We start from the raw sequence: 17,721 nt of genomic DNA, 5'->3' as shown, positions 1-17,721 counted from the left end.
CATTTACAAATTTGTATGAAACGTGGTGAAATTTATAAGTGAAAAGGCTAGAAAGTAAAAATCCGCACGATTAACTCAGTGATCAGATTCAGTCACAATCGATTCGTTATAAAAAATTGGGTAATCCGTTATTTTTTTTTTTTGTTGCTCACCCTGCAACTCATTCATCCATTTTCCTCGGCTATCAATATTATTTTTCTACAAAAATACTGTCTATTCCCTACAAGACTATAATCAATCATCAGTCCATTCAATCAACCGTATATAACTATTTGTCTGGGAATATTTTTCATTAAATTTTTTCTGCTTTTTTTTTATACAATAGTGCTTTATCTCGCTTTCGTTTACGCTGATATAAGTCGATGTATTCTTCTATAAAATCACTATCGTTATTTAACATTATTGTTATTATTACTGTGTTTCAATCGGTTAATGTCAAACCTTCACCGTTATTGTTCGAATTTTTTCGCTCATTATTTTATACCGTCATCGATTATCGCTACGCTACTGCGTATAAGTTCAGTATTTAACATCGGATGGCTTTTTTCTCCTTTTGGTTTTCCGTTGCGTTATCCATCAGCATTCTTGCCATGTTCCGACACACCCGCAACACCGCAAAATTTATTATTGTTCCTTTTTTGATTAGCTCACTCTACGCGACGTGTAACTCAACGTTAATTTATTCTGGTAGGAAATTTTTCTTTTTTTTTTCTTTTTCCTCTTAAATCGTTGCTTCTCATTCCGGATTCTTTCCAGCCTTCATATTGTTTCCCTCGAGTATCGGATAGTCCAGCGGGTCGTCTCCGTCTTGAAAATAAATATAATATAAGAAAGTTGGGCGATATCGTAAAATTTGGCTTACATGTTCAACGGATTATTTCAATTCTCGCTTATTTCCCAGTTGGTATTTTATATGGAATAATTTTACAGCTAACTGATTATTGCGGTTCGTAAAACGTGATAAAAGTGAACACTCATTTTTATTCCTCACCTTCTCCCTCTTCTTCCCCTTCCTCTAAGTGCAGATCGTTGTTTTTCATCGGCGAATCCTTCTCGTAATCAGCACCGTACTGACCGTACTCAACACCGTCAGCAATTTGTCGAATCCCCGTCTCCTCGAGCCTGTAGAGTGAAAAATATGAAAACAAACAATACAAATATTTGGTACATCAGAGTGTTTCGTTTGGAAGAAAAATCCTTTCCTCTTTATCTGGACCTGAAAAACTTGCCCTCGGTAGTAAAAAAAATAAAAAGCATTCCCAGCGAAAGGATACCTCTGAAATTCAACATTAAAAGATCGTCCTCGGAATCCGAAGTTTTCTCATTTGGAAAGCATGGAGAAGATTAAACATTCTTTATTTTATTTGTGTTTGTTTTTTTTTTTTTTTTTTAAATTGATTTGCTCGCTTCTTTGCAAAACTTGTCCGTTGAATGAAATTCGTAGCCGAAACGGTTCCTAAGTTTTAATTACTTACTTTGTACGCAGAACTTTATCTTCAACCGTCTTTATAAGTGGCTAGATTATTGACTTTACAAAAATGATTCGAAGGATACTTTGGTAGAAATTTTAATTCCAGAATCAAGTCCGTGTCAAGTTTGACTTCCGTCTTGCCGTGTGCAAGAAGAGTTTCAGATGGAGTGGAGAAAAGAAAAACGTATCTTCTAATCGAAACACGAAGGTGAAATGGATCAGGTGATCTTACGTGAAATAAATTCTTATGGTTATTCAGCAATATGTAAAGAAAACAACTAAAAATCGCATATATGTATATGCCAAATTATATTTAACCCTAGTCACTGTTTTTCGTAATCCCAACAATATTCAAACATTTTTTTATCGATACCTGTATTACCGAATTCAACACTCACCCTGGTATCTTTTCCCTGTTGCTGAGCTCGTCGCCAATTTCCTGGACCCCGGGGGCAACTTTGGCGGGCCAGGCCCAGCTGTCCTGGCGAGGTTGGGCCTGTTCCCCAGGATGACGTTGCGCGGCGGGTAAATGAGGAGGGTTCGCGACCTGATTATCGGCGACTGGACCTTGGAGCTTTTCCTCCTCGAATGGAAGCTCGGCGGCATCGCCCCGGCCCTTTTCAACTTTATCTCCATTCGTTGCCGCGGGGTTTCTTTCCGCCTCGAATTTCGGGATGGGCGGAACTCCAGCGGGAAGTTTCACCTTCCGGACACCAGGAGACGACTTTTCTCCGGGTTGCGTCGATCCCTTCGTACTCGACTTCAAGGAGCCGTCGCCAACCTGCGCTGCTCGCAACCTCGGCATCGTCGTCGACGTGCTCTGTAAGGATGAGGTCGTTGAATAAGGGGGGCCATGAATTTAACGGGTGAAAATTAAATCGTTCAGCTTGTATGAACCTGGGTAAAAAATTTGGCGAATCGAAAATATAACACAACGAAAGTTAAACAGGGTAAGTGAAGTTCGTCAAGTTGAATCTTTTCCGAAAAATTTACAGTGATCCAGATCAATACGTTTCAATATTGAATTACAATTGTGAACGTAAAAAAAACTAAATTATTCTAATATTTTTTCACCTAAAATCACCGGTACAGTTTGGCTGATTGTATTAAAAATGTCTCATTTTATTGGTAAATGAATTCTTTGCACTGGATTTGATTGAATTTGGAATTTTCGTCCGCCATATTGTATCCACCATTTTGAATTTTTGAAACCTGATTTCAGATTCGTAATCAGCAAGCCCAAAAAACACAGAATACTGTCTTGTTATAAAAATTGACTCGGCACAAAAATGTGTCTAATCAAAAACGTAACAATATTTAAGTTGAACACAGCAACTGAAGCTGATCAAGTTGAATCTGATTCGAGAAAGTTACTGTGATCCAGATGAAAGCGTTTCAACAAAAAACATTGTTATTACCGACATTAAAGAAATCACATTACTGCACTATTTTTTCAGCGAAAAGCCGGTATAGTTTGTCTATTTAGATTCTATTGAAAAATAGCTCATTCTGTTAGTAAACGAATTTCCTGCAACTTGCCTTGGATGCAGATTCTTTCTTGAGCTCCTTAGTTAGTGGATAAAAATCACTGTATCCAATCGTAATAATTTAAAAATGTTGAACTTGTAATTGAACAACTGATCGTAATTCATCATAATTTTAATCATAATTTGACTTGGAAGATCTGTGGAGAATTCAGTTACGAATAAAATCAGACATTGTTCATCAGAATCAGATAAGCGGTATGGAGTTTTTAGGGGCGAAAAATTGAAATTTCTATGATGTAAGTAAAATATTGAGGTATTAATATTCGAATTTAAGTATTTTAACATTTTCTCCCCCATCATGGGAAGTCTTATAGTTGAATGTAATTGAATTAGCTTCAGTGAATGTGTTGAAGGCTTTCGCCACGTTTTTGTTTCGACGCTTTTTCACCTCATAGATCCTTGAACCAAAGAAGCTTGAATGATCGAAATATTTCTCGAAGCAACAGAGAATCGTCAAGTTAACCAAAGTCGTTGAAAATCATCGAAATTGTTGCAAATTTTGCGGTAGAGGGGAAATTGTTTCAATTCGTCAACATTCTGTCGACTTGCATCTTATCATGTGCTTTCGACGATTTGACGTGATTTTTTAAAAGACTATCTATCCATACGTAACATCTCACCAAGAATCGTGAAAATCTGATGCAATTCCAAATTTGCATAATCAACGTTCTTACAAATTTGGGTTTTACAACGTAGTGGAATGATCTCTCTCAATTCCACTAAGCTAATAACTAAGAAATAAAAAAAATAAAAGTAACTGAAAACTCTGTTAAATTTTGTGACTTTAATCGTTGATAATTTATATTCCCTTACTTTTATCATTTCTCCAAGTTTACGAGAACTCTGCGATAATTCTAAGGCTAAGACGGGTGTATGGTTTTATTTTTCTTCTTCTCCTTTTCCCCAACCAGATGCGAAAGAATTTTCATGCAAATTATAAGATTAGAAGCTTTGGCACTGTTTTAAATAAAATCATGCACAATTTTACTACTTACGTGATTATCAGTATTTTTCTGATAAATCTTTCAATTCTGAATATAACAGCGTAAGTTATTATAAATTACCGTAAAATTGTACCGAAGTACTATATGAATTGTTTCACCGAGACGCAGGTGAAAGTTGGAAGAGATATTTCGAGAAAATAATAAACGAATATGGTATTTGGCAAAATTTATTCAGGTAGATGAACGAATCGTTTTTATATTAGTAAAGTTTTAAACGAGTTATTAAATTTGCTTCCTGAAAAACCGTTGAGCGCTGGTTAGACTTTGCCGGTTTTATTTGTTCGCGGTAAATTGTTGACTCTAACTTTATACTTGCTCAGCTGTAATTGAACATTAAAAGTTTGCTGGCGACATTCGGCGTGTTATATTTAACTATAAAAATTTCAGCTTCGTACGCGTACATCGTTTATGAATAATTGAAGCGATCATTTTAAACGTGTAATCGAGAGAAATTGTATTCATTGTATTACACCTCTTGCGAAGCCAAACAAATAACATTATTCTTTCGACTGCATTTTATTCCCGATATTAAAACGTATTCTTATGAAAAATGCGTTCAACGTCAAAAATTGAAACAAAATTGGGTAAAGAAGCGACAAATAACAGAAAAAAATTATAAAGAATCGCAAGTAAACAATTGTAATAAGATGTAGCAGCATATTATAAACAAGGTTACGCATACGTGTATATTACATTAATAAGGTTCATCAAAAGTAGATAGAAGAAGTGATAAATTTATAAAATAGTTTGAAATGTAAAAAAATGTTTACAGTATCTAAATTAATAAATTAATACCTTGTCACATGATAAAATCGTGCATGAGCAAGCTCGAGGTTAATTAAATATCTAGTTACTACAACCACTGAATTACATAATTATTATCAACGAAAATAGCACCACAAGAATCGTTTGCAGAACGTAAACGTGCAAGCATTAGGTTAATAAATAAGTAAAACCAATCGAATCTGATCCAAATTTTGAACGTTATGTCGTTAATAATAGAAGAAAATAAATATAAAATACAGAGAAATAAAATTGGTGAGAAATTGTTTTTGGTTCAAAAATTAAAAAAAATTTTTTTTTGAAGCTCCTACGTCACGATTGACACGCGATATCAGTACGTACATAATATACTATATACACGTAGCTGTATTTAGTTAGGTGCGGGTGCATGTATGTACAATATATATATATCGATATATATCATATATGATAAGTAAAAAAAAAACGCAAGCAAGTAGAAATGATAACAGTTTATTATTTATAATATTTTAAGTAACACAGATGTACAGGCACATTCAAGGCGTAGCACGTCCTTCGTTCACTCTATAATAATCAATCTATATAAATATATAAGCATATATAATTCACCTTTCTTTGTCGTTTCACGATTCCCATTGTACATGAAAAGACAGCTAATTCATTTACACAGGGTCTTTATTCGCTCATATATATATATTTCATATATATATATATATGGGTGCATTTGTGTGGGTATGTATTTTTGTGCTGAACAAATTGCCTCAAGTTTTTTCAACTCAATTATTGCATACTAATTGTTATCATATTAGATGGAATTAGATGCGCGCAAATTCTGTAATCGAAATTTTTTCGCAATTAATTTTTTAAAATCTCTTCTCTGTCATGTGATGTTGACATTTTTGGTAATTGCGTATATGAAACTTGATTTATATGTATCGCCAATTATCAAACATTATGTGCAGTTGTTTAACGTTTTTATTATTCATACCTGGTTCTTTGTTCTTTTACCGAAAAATTGAAATTACAGACAACTGCAGAGTGAAAAACTTTGCAGGTTTTAGAGATTTCTTACCGTTTGATTGTTTTCAGGAGAGTATAATCGATCAATCAAGTTATTGATAGGATGAGAGAACAATGACGAATTAGAGAAAGAGAGGGATAAAAGAGAAAGAACGAGGTTGTTTCGAAAATTCAATCAAACATCCGGCTCGAATTACGGAAATTTTCTAATCGAGATACTAAAAAATAAAGAGAGAAGTAAGGAACAGAAAAGTATATTGCAGCCACGGTTAGTCGGTATTAATATACATACATAATAATGTGTCATGCAAGGTGCCCTGCGGGAAGAATAATCTACAAACTAAATAGCGGTTTTCCAGCCATTTAAACGAGACAAACGATTACACAAGTAATGCAGGGGAAAGTCGCAAATCACATCCCAAAGCCACCTGTTCTACATTAATATAACACGGCGAAGTAAATAGTATAAATAATAACTAGGTGCATACATACAATAGTTACTATCTGTGGTATAAACAATCTGTGAGAATGCAGAAACAATAGCGGAAAATTATTACACGTGTATCTTTGTATATTACAAATTATATGTTTAATTTGTATAACGATGCATTACGTTATTATAGTTAATCGATATTTTATGTACCTATAATTTTCTGATTCAGGTTACTGCACAGTTTGATTGATATAAAAATAAGTTCTAGCATATGTATATAATAAGCAGAACTCGTAAAATTCCAATTTAATGCTCATGTTGTTATTATGATTTATTATGTAAGGTCAGGGTAAAATATCAGTCCTCCAAAAGACCGCAAGTGTTTCGAAGACGTGCTTTTACGAAGACAAACACAGAGGCCTTGAGACGAAGTTTCAAACACTAAAAATAGTATCATTCAAGTTTGAACATAAAGGTGTGAAATAACACGCAGCTGTGGATCGCGATGAAATTTGTTTTGGGTGATATTTTGACCTTTGTTAATGAAGTTTCGTCGGTGCTGGACATTCGTAATTCAAGTGTTTGAAAATTAAATCAAAAAACCCTGCGGCTGTGTTGAAAAAATAAACAAGATAGAGAAGACGATAACAGGAAAGAAAGGATAAACGAGAAACTGACGAGAGACGAAAGGAATGTATATAATTATCGCAGAGTTATGAAAACTGGGGTAACTAAAATCGATCCCGTATAATATAAGCGTCCAATTATATGACAAGATGCGAAGTTAGGTAGGTACGTGGCAAGTACTCGACAAGTGAGTATAAATCTTCCCTTGAAAAGCCGGAGCGGATGTATAATTACATCGGTTGATTATTATTCGGGATATTGAACGTATACAATCGCACGATAGAATTCAGTGATTCGCGAGGTACGTCGTGATTTCGAGTGGAGGGGAACTCAGCGGTATAAAATCACGATCTTCCAAGTTCGAAACGTCATTGCAGCAATCCGTTTTTTAGAAGAAAGAGAAAAATCATAATTTCACAACTTTAGGATGGTTAGGAATACACTAAACGATCATAAAGCGACGTGTGATCAAACATTTTGCAGACTCAACTTTCCAGAAGTATTTTAAAAATGGAAAATGGCGACTCTCCCCCTACAAAGTCTTGTTATCAGAGTGTTGACTAAAACATGGCACCAAAATTCCCTAAAAATTTCAGATTATTTCAGATAATTTTTATCATTTTCCATGTTAATCTGAAGTACCGATCCTTATTCATAGACTGCTCAGATAATGCAAATCATTATACTTCTCACATTATCTTTTTTGTCGACAATTTTCAGTATTTTTGTTTGGTATTTATTTCTATCCCATTATTTTCCATAGGTAAAATAATTTGTGTGCAGCAAGAAAAAAAAAAAAAAAATGTTCTACGATTTCAATGGGGATGAAGTTGGTAATGGTAATGTAACGATGCCTGTTTAGGAAAAATCGTTACTTGACACCTTAAGGGGTACCTGAAATTTAGAGAACCACGATGAACAGAATATACTCATCTTTTTCAAAGTCAACTCCTTGAAACTCATTATAAAGTTACTCAATAATGATTTTTCCATAGTTTCCCCCCGTGATGTTCCATTACGTTAACGTTACCAACTGCATTCTCATTGGTTTCAGGCTTTTCCATGAGAAGAATAAAAAAAAAACTCCCCAAGAATTTCAGGTTTTCCCACGAAAATAAAAAGAAAATCCCCAGATCCCAGGTTTTTCAGGTAGTAGTTAGTCGCTCTGGATTTACGCTGACGTTTCTAACTTCAACATCGTAAAATCAACCACCGTGATACGAATCGCCTATAAACCGCGCTCCGGTTATTTCGCCAGGTATAAGATCAGTGCGTCTCGGGTCTGTCCTGAACAACCTGACCCTGGTCCTCGATCTTGACTATAGGAACATTCGGAACGGCTTCAGGATTGCCGTCTCCGGGAGGCCCGGCGCTCGACGTTTTTTGTGCGAGATTCGGGGCGGCTAGAACGTTTCCGTCGTTGTCACCGGCGTTTCCCGAGTTCGGTATTGCGTTATTCTGGTTTGGATTGTCGACGACGTTTTCCGAGGGCGGTTTGTTCCCGTTATCGTTCAGGGCCGCGCGATCCAGCTCCTCTGCCGCGTTCGGCCCAGCCGGTACGACGACCCCTTCGTCCACCTCGAATCCGACGTTGCTCGCCGGGTCAACCTGCGCCCCGTCCTCGGGACGAACTGGGACGTGGTTCTGAGGCGGCTGAATCGGCTGTGGTGGACCCCCGGCACCGTCACTGGGCGGACTTACCTGTTGCGGAGCCGGCGGTTTCGCCAGGTTCATTGCTGCTCCAGCGTCTTGGCCCCCTTCCGCCTCCTTCGGCGCCGCTCCGTTCGGTTCGCCTACAAATGACGGAGGTGCGGCGGGCTGACCACAGGATCTCTGCGACAAAAGAAAGAGAAAAATTAGTTCATAAGAATCTGAAATTATTTTCTCACGATCGTGAAAAAATTATATTTAAAGGATCTCAAAACAACTCTAGGATTCACGGTAGCAAGGAAATTTGAGAACATAATTAGATCGAATGTATGTACATTTGGGGACGATGCATCTGAGACGGTTAATTTTTTACACTAGACAGTTATGTTGGCAACGCAGAGAAACCTACAGCGCCATAGTCGGCCAAACGCGAAACTAACTCAATCTCAATAAACGTAACATAACCCACGACCGTCGAATCTAACCTTAGAATACGTGCCAATCCAACAAGTCATTATCCTCGCAGTATTTTAAGGTTAGATTCGACGGTTATAGATTATGTTATGTTTATCGAGATTGAGTTTGTTTCGCGTTCGGCCGACTATGGCGCTGTAGATTTCTCTGCGTTGCCAACATAACTGTCTAGTGTAAAAAATAAGCCGTCTCAAATTCATTGTCCCCAAGTATACATATCATCGTAAGTGATGAATAGCCCGTTCCGTCTGAATCAGAAGTCGGAAAAAAAGACGTAAAATCGCTTAAAAATTCTCCAGAAATGTTATTTGCACCAATGATAATGAACACAAAAGAAACAATATCCCTACTACGTGAAGGACATGAAGATAAGTAGGTTTGGATCACAAAACCTTTCAACAAAAATTTAAAAAACGCTTTTATCATCAGTAATTTTGAAATTCTCGAAAAACTCTGGTATTTTTCATCCGATTGCAAAATTTGCCGGTTTATTTCATTGATTACACGAGTAGATGTGAAAAAATAAAAATTTACAAATATTATCTTCACAGTGGATAAAAATAGATTTGTCTGAGGAAAATACAAAAGATTTTCGTCAACAATCACATTTGTTCGTCACATCTGTACTTGTTGTAAGATTTCTCGAATAATTTTCGGATAATCTATGAGAATCTGATCATGGGTCAAAACGTGCCAGAAAACATCTAACAATAAATCGGATGAAAAACACCGTAGTGTAATCATTTTGAAATTTCTGATGATAAAACCTTTCCTCAAATTCTTTACATCTCAGCTTATGTTTAATCACATAACAGGAATGATGTTTCATTCGTGTTTACGATCATCGGCACAAACAGTGTTGCTGGAATTTTTCGTAAACGGTTTTTTTTTTTCTTCTTTCCCAACTCCTGATCCATACAGCACACGAACCCATCGATAGTCGAAATAACCTACCGAAACTGAAAAAATTCATTGCACAAAACGAATGATTTTTATCCGTTACATATTTTAACTCCGATCACGTCTAATCACGTCTTTACAAACTTAGCATCCTCCCATTTTTTTCTTTCCGAATTATCGCAACCTCCTTTCAAACACCGACACGCATTACCAGATATCGAACTCACCTTCACATCTTCGAGCTCAATTTTGAGCTGGTGAACATGTTTCTCGAGTTTCTGCTTCTCCATGGCCGTCGCCTCATTGGTCTTGACCATGTCGTTGTACATGTTTTCGAACCGGCCCTTCTCCGTTTCGACGGTAAGATACTTGTTCTTGAAGTTCTCGAGGCTGTTCTTCGCCGCGTCCCTGTCTTCCTGCGCCCGCTGGACTTCGGTCCTGAGCTCCTGCAAAGTGTTTTCGAGCCTTGTCTTCTCCTCGGACGCCTGTTGCTGCTTCATCGCGCACTCGTCGAGATAATCCTTGTACTGGGTCTTGAGGGTCTTGAACTCCTGGTCCAAAGAGTTGTACCTGTGATTCGCTTCCACGAGATCCTTGTCCCGTTGCGATTTCTCGATCGTCGCCCTGTGCTCGAGTTCCTGCTTCGCGGCAACGTTCGCGCTCTTCTCATCCGCCAGAGACTTCTCAATTCTCATCTTGTACTCGGATATCACTGCGGATCATCATAGTGTATTTCTGTTAAATCTCATACAGTTACCGTAACTGCTGTTTGCTATATAGTGTCCGATTATAGTAGTTTCACTTTTACATTTTTACTCTGGTCAAATCATTGCCGATTTGTCCATTGAAAGTTTTTCATATCTTGTTAATGGTTTACCTTGTTCTTGAAATAAGCGCTCCTCTCTCTCTATCTATCTATCTATCTCTTTCTGTTATCTTACCTTGAAACTGAGCGGCCAACGATTCTTTGTCGTGGGTGCACTGGACGTGGATTTCTCGAAGTCTCGCCATCTCCGAGACGGCTGCGCGATACACCATCACCAGGAGCAGGAGGCCCACAAGACTTCCAGCGTAGACCGCGAGCCGGCCACCACGGCCTCTGCCAAGCCGAGAACCGTTCATCGCTGAGGAGGAAATTATTAACAGAGATTAGTTTAGTTTTTTTATTTTTTAATTTTTTTTTCCCTCTTTAAATTAATATTTTAATTAGACCTATAACCTGGAGTTTTCTGTGAAACTTTGCACTCAGCCCCGGCAGATAGGCAACCGTTCATCGAAAATGTAGCTTCGGTTGTCTATAATCTGCCGGCGATGAACGGCGAGTTTCACAGAACGTATTAAAATTGTTAGGGAAATTCATTTTCAACCGTTTTCCATACAGGTAATGGAATTATTAACAACATATCCGGGCTCATAGGATTATTATTTATATATATACGTTTCAACGAGTGTTCTTCATTATTTAGTCAGTTGAATTAACACAAGTGTTTTGTATAATGCTTTACAATACGAATTCACCGATGAATTTTGGCCTCGATGTTTTTCTTTCTTTTGCAACGTGGAGGACACGAGTTCGTCTTTCCGAGTGTTTCGATTAAGCTAACATTCTGGTATAAAATCTGTTAATACGAGAGATCTAATATTGTACAATTTTTTTACTTTTTCTCATGTTTCATAAAAAAAGAAAGAAAACATGTGTAAGAAGAAAAACCGTAAAGCGTAATAAGCAAAATGAGTGAAAAAAAATTCTGCAATCGATAATACAGCTATGACAAACCACAAATCATTTTCAATTCCGGAGAATTAGGTAACTTTTATACTACGCGAATACACAATTCTTAAAAAAAAAAAAGAAACGCATCAAAGATTTCATGACGAGGAGCAAAACTGTTGTAAAAAAAAATTAGCACGATCCATACAGCTCTCGAAGAAATTTGCAAATCGCGGATCGCTCGCCATGAAGGTGAACACAGCTGTTGAAAATTGCGAATTACGTATCGTACTGCCTACTTAGCGATTATACGCGGAGCCGGTCTGACAATGAGCGGACGACTTTTTTCAGCTGGAAAATGTCGCGTGTATTTCATCGCCCCTCTGAAGCGCAGACTGTAGTCGACGCTTGAAGATTCTGGCAAATAAAGTTTGTCATTGGTCGCTGTTTGAGTCGAGTTTGCACGCAATCGAGGTAGTTGAGGAATATTGAAAAGTCGTCACTAGTGTAGTCAAATGATTGGAATAAAAAAAAAGAAACGTGCCACGTAAGATAAGTTTACCAGTTATTGACACGTTTAGCCCCAATTATTGACTCTTTTATTTTTCAAAATTATAAATTTACGGCACCAATTGTGAATTTGTGCAGGTTTCAGGCTAAAAATTAATTTTTGGTAATTTTCGAACCAAGGATCAAACAGATACGACTAAATAGGTACAGTTATTGGGACAAGGTCAATAAGTGGTACACTTATCTTATAGTCGGTTGTAAAAACAGTCGTATAACACACGTCGGAACGATCAAGATATCGTCATGTGGGTGTTTTTGAAGCGCTGTATGAAAAACGTGACGCTTTCGAGTACGAATATGTGAATGGTGGAAAAACATTGGAATGAACATATTTGCAGCGATAACGATCATATGCATCAGATGCATATCTAAACGCGAAGTATAGATCATCGCGATGCTTCGCAGCGCTTCAGTGGATCACGATGATATTGTAGGGCTAGTATTGATGATATTGCTCGGAACAGTAGAGCAATTTATGTATCAACAGTGTGTCGCACAAACAAAAGAGAACGCACTTGCAATCACATTTTCGCTAATCATTTGCCGCGACATAATTAATACAGATTTTATATTTATCATACGTAGGATTTGCTTGAATGCTGATGTTGTACATAAGAGAAATATTATATGCAAATGTACACGCATATATTTTGCCTTGACGAAGAGAAAACTTTTCGCGAAACGAAACTCGCGCAGCCTTTTCAGAAAGAAATGATTTCACATGTAGGCTGTAATTAATATCTATGCAAATCCGACTATTTTGTTTTTCATTAGTCGGTTCGGTTAAAGCTATCGAGTTCGGTTACTTTTAAGGGGACCACGAAGGCTTAAAATATTGAAAAATATCATCTTTTCTCATTGACCTATTGTATTAGGATAATATTTTGCGAACATTTTTGCGTAAAGACAACTGAAAAATTCGCGAAATTAGGCTAAAAATGAGGTAAAAATTCGAATGGCGTTTACGAACAATCGATATAACGTACGCGATTTTTTTATTTTTAAGACCATTGATCGTCATTGCCAAAACTGTGACAATTAACTTAAAGATAAGAACATCGCGTATATTTTCTCACTCGATCATAAATGACATTTAATTTTTCATCCCATTTTTAGCCGTCAGAGCTTTCCTAGTCCCCTTAAATGAAAGGATAACATCGAATGAGTAAAAGTTCGGGTATAATGCAGAGGAACGTTTCTCTTTCGAATGCATAGATATATAAATATTATACAAGTTGTAAAGCCTGGAGACATTTCGGGCAAAAGCGGTCTGCCTGCTTGTAAGCTGTAACTGATTGTGCAGTCGTTGAAAATATTAGTCGGATCCACAATTGTTAAATCATTTAAAACGAATCGGGATGAGCAATTTGACGATCCGCATTTTCTGCCTTTCAGAAATTGATCACACATCGTAGAAAATATTTCTTACGATAATTTCACAATCAACAAGTTTATTTTCCACGTCTTGAACAACCGTTACAGCAGATATCCTTAGTGAAAATATTCCATGGAAATTCATCTGGTTTGGTCCAATTTCCGATGATATTGTAGAGGAATTTGGATGTATCTTATGGACTTACTGTAGAAATTTTCAACAAAGATTTTCAACGTTGCGAATCCCGAATGAAATAGAAAATTTGGATGACACAAATTGGTGATTTTGATACTATAATATTGAGTGAAAGAGTACTTCGGTGCGACGATATTTCAGGAAATTTTCTATACCAGAGTGTGTTAAGTTTGCTGAGTACTCGAATAATAAAGTGCTCCAGAGGTGTCTTTTCTCCCGCTAATACTGCAGCTCGATATTTCACACCCGCGCCTGTGAGCCACGTAGTCAGTGTTGCCGTACATATTCACAACTGGGCCATACTTTACCGGGGCCTAGCAAAGCGGACGGTAAATACTTGGTCTTTTGTCCGTACTTGAAGAGGGCCGAAAGAACAAACGAAGAAAGGCGTCCGTCCGTGATCCGTCGAGAATACTCGAATCGCAAACTTGAGACGAGTATTGTGCGCAAACACAACCCGTTAATTCTATCCCATTACATCGTTTTAGGGAATTGAATTGATACTATGCGTCGGATAATTACATTCGTGTTTCGGGTTATCCGGCTCTGGATTTTCCGGCGTCTCGTCGCTGCTCGCCGTCCGGTTTCTGTGCCTGAGTAGCGGTAACATTTTCAAAATTCGAACTGGTCCGCGACGGTTAATTAAGAGAACGGGTTGCGATCGCTCAGGAGTAAGAATCGAACTGAGATCGAAGCCGCCGTTTCGGTTCTACCAGTTATTTGTCCTTCGCGGCTATACTGCCACCAAGTGGCAAACCAGGTTTGTCGGAAACGGAGACGTGGAGCCAATTGTGAACATGTGTAACATGTGTAACATGTGTAACACGGGGAAAGAGACGAAAAATTAAGAGACGTGTGTAGTGGGGGCGCTGCGATCGATCGACAGAGTAAATAACGCGGTTAACCTATCGGGTTGAAGTTAGTAACGTTATTGTAATGATGCATCTTTGAAATAAGTCGTTATTTTGCAGCTTTGGGATTACTTGAAATTTAGCGAACTGTTGATACAGCATCAAAAAACTCAGATTTAGTACATTCAACTTTTGTCATGTATTCTAAAGGTGCGGGTTAATAATTTTTGTTTCAAAGTCTGGATACATTAACGTTGCTAACTTCAGCCTCGTGTTAATTTAATCTGCAGAGAAGTTGCTGGTTTAATGCTTATAAATTATAATGAAATCGAACAATTTTGCTGAGCTGGATGAGCGCAAACTAAAGTGTACGTTATACCGAAAAATACATTTCCACTTTTATTTCTGAACCGCATTGATGATGATCGTTGTTTCCACAAGTCGGTTGTTTTTTGTTTTGTATTACGTTTGCACCAATAACAACGAATAGAATACGCTAGAGAAGAGAACAGAAACGTTTCTCTAATATTCAATTTCGAAGTACGTATAATGTTGGTAATTCGGCGCAAAAGTACAAATTGTCCGTAGGTATCCAAGTTTGAAAACTATTAACTTAAGTTGTTCTGATAATACAAGATCGTGCGCTGGTTTCATCACAAACGAGAACATGTCTAATCTTTAAAGCATTAAAATCTATCGAAGGCCAGCCGTTTGTAGTCGTGGTTCAAAGCTACCGAAGAAGGTAATAAAACGGAACGTGACGATGAAAGCATCTGGAGGTGGTAAAAAGATCAAAATAAAACATCGCGAGATAGTAGAAACAGATTAGCCACGCGTCAAAGCGACCACTCATGAACTCGACCATTCGCACTGAACACAACACGCTTCATGCCCAACACACGCGGTTCCTTTCGTCCGATAAAAGATACTCATTAGTGCGTCGGGTACTGTCGTAAATTAAGGAAAAAAGGACTGAAGGTGGGATTAACGATACTCTATAACGTGTATTTCTCTTTCCACTCATCCAAAACCCGAGGTATATATCTTGTTACAGTTTATAATTTCTTTCATGCTCCTTGTTAATCCGCTAAGGCTGATTTTAAGTAATTTTATTAAGCTAGTGGGTCATCAATCCGCCATCAATCTGCCACCCATATCGGCCACTTGTGATCGAGCGTGGCTTTTTGTAACGATTACAAGGGATTGAAAATTACGTAGTCATATCTTATTAAAGCTACATATTAATATGCCCTCTATTTTAATTTTTAATTTACTCTCCCGTCTCGTCCCCCTATCAACGTGAATATGTCAATGAAAAAACACGACACCGCAATCCCTCTAAACCTAATTTGCGTGCAGTTTGCGGATCTCGTTTAATCGTGATCAATGATCGATTCACCGGATGAGCTAACACTTGTCTGCAGCAACTGCAGCAAGTTGCAGGACCTTTGGCCTCTTTGAAATTGGCGAGTAGGAACCGGGATGCACGTGTCCTTCGAGTGCACGCGTGTGCGCAGGGTGTTCGCGCACGTAACAGATGACGAGAAGCCGTCGTTTCTCGTGTCAGGAAATTGGGGTTCGACACTCGACTGTCAAAGTCAGTCGAGTAATTTGGGTACGATTTGACCGTACAGCGTCGTACGATTCGTTATCTGCGGCCGGAGAAGAAACGAAGAAGAAGAGCGGACAGCGGCCGCGTGTTGCACGGGTTCACTGACACTTGGCTGACGTTCACGAACTAAACAGCTTGGAAGCGTCTGCGTTGCGCTTTCACAGCTCGAACGGATTCCGCTCGGGTTTTCGCCGATTGTCCTACCTTTCGTCGGCCCGAGGACTCGGTCTGGCTTTACTCCATACTCCCGCAATCGAGAATTTTCCTCTCGTAGTCCGCCAGCTTATCTTTCTTTCTTAAACCACGGTTTATTCTTATCACCACTGACCGACCGACTCTGCTTATTGCGAGCTGCTCGAGCCGCCAACTACCGACTCGCTGCGCTTTGCTTCGCGGCTGCGTTCGCTCGATTTCCGAGTCGTCGCAGTCGTCCGTCGGCGCTGCGGAAAGAGACCAACTGCGTAAGCACACGGCCGAACGAGGAAACATGGCCGCCAATCTCGCGATCGTCCGTTGTTTCGCGGCGGCTGGCCAATCACCGTGCGCCTCGCGCGTCCGGTCTGCCAACCGCGCGGAGAAAAGTCTCTAGGAAATGTCGAGCGTGTTTTGTGGTCGCTGCTGTTGTCTCTACCCTTGATCCTTGATCTCTTTCATTGAGAAACCGAGCCTGCTGAACGTTCTACGCACGATCGTGCCGTAATCGTGCCTGCGGGTTTTTTTCTCTTTCTTCGTTTTGCTCTGGATTCTTTTTCGGAATTATCGTCTTCTGCCTGGGGCTTTGTAAGGTCGCCTCGACACAATTATGTATACACCGGTCGTTTAGTCCGGGTGCGAGGATTTAACGTACAGCACATTACGCTGTACGAAGTACGGCCAATGTTTGACGAAGAATTAATTTTACCTACGGTGAAAGGTTATTGTATTATACAAACGCACTGCAGCCGCGGTCGGTGTGGCTACAATCGTCCGTTAGAAACTGGAAATATGTTACAGGCACTCTGCGGAATTTATCAGGCCGTAACAAATTGAGCAAAGGTTTTTTTTTCTCGAACCTCCAGGGAAATATGACCGTGTTTTATTGGGCATAGCGAAGTGCGTTGATTAAAGCGATCACAATTTACCATAAGTAAATTTACAAGCGTAATGAATGATTCGAAATTTGAGATATATTGGACTTGGGCATATTGAAATAGGCTTCATACTAAAAGAATTTCTTCTTCTTCCGGAAATGATTTCTTTCAAATCCTGATTCAAATTGGTAAAGCAGTTAAACTTTGAAAACTGAATATCCATAGACCCGTGCAAAATTCTGTATACACAATGAAAAGGTATCGAAGCTGTTCGATTATTCATTTGCATTTACTTATTTCTCTAGAAAACAAACTACAGCAATCCCGAATGGAGAACTAATTAATTTTTCTCCTTATCGTTAGAACACATGTATCTTTTTGTACCTTTTAACCCGTGAGTGGGGTCGTTATCGACCCCATGCGTGTCTTGTTCGTAAAATCGTTCTAAA

The 17,721-nt window shown here is 38.5% G+C and overlaps 1 protein-coding gene across 3 annotated transcripts; it reads right to left on the bottom strand.

Moving 5' to 3' along the window:
* Window positions 1-717: 717 nt before the first annotated feature.
* LOC124180416 lies at window positions 718-16,625 on the bottom strand. Of its 3 annotated transcripts, none has more exons than XM_046565885.1 (7): window positions 16,407-16,625; window positions 10,830-11,012; window positions 10,116-10,600; window positions 8,566-8,697; window positions 1,870-2,291; window positions 992-1,122; window positions 718-807 (listed from the first exon to the last, which is right to left on the bottom strand). In XM_046565885.1, the coding sequence occupies exons 2-7, from the start codon at window positions 11,008-11,010 to the stop codon at window positions 737-739; spliced, it is 1,422 nt and encodes a 473-aa protein (XP_046421841.1). In that variant the 5' UTR covers window positions 11,011-11,012; window positions 16,407-16,625; the 3' UTR covers window positions 718-736. The 3 variants fall into 3 exon arrangements, with proteins under 3 accessions (XP_046421841.1, XP_046421839.1, XP_046421840.1); XM_046565883.1 differs by lacking the exon at window positions 16,407-16,625 and adding an exon at window positions 14,262-14,452; XM_046565884.1 differs by lacking the exon at window positions 16,407-16,625 and adding an exon at window positions 11,808-11,862.
* Window positions 16,626-17,721: the final 1,096 nt, after the last annotated feature.

The sequence above is a fragment of the Neodiprion fabricii genome, chromosome 4 (assembly GCF_021155785.1).
Source record: "Neodiprion fabricii isolate iyNeoFabr1 chromosome 4, iyNeoFabr1.1, whole genome shotgun sequence".
Taxonomy (NCBI): Eukaryota; Metazoa; Arthropoda; class Insecta; order Hymenoptera; family Diprionidae; genus Neodiprion; species Neodiprion fabricii.
This window is presented reverse-complemented; position numbering and strand designations above follow the sequence as displayed.

Coding starts and splice junctions, on each gene's coding strand:
- LOC124180416 (XM_046565883.1), bottom strand. CDS start 14,349: ATGTTACCGCTACTCAGGCACAGAAACCGGACGGCGAGCAGCGACGAG. Junction 10,601..10,829: donor GTTGGCCGCTCAGTTTCAAG/GTAAGATAACAG, acceptor GATGATCCGCAG/TGATATCCGAGTACAAGATG. Junction 808..991: donor AGGGGAAGAAGAGGGAGAAG/GTGAGGAATAAA, acceptor TTTATTTTCAAG/ACGGAGACGACCCGCTGGAC.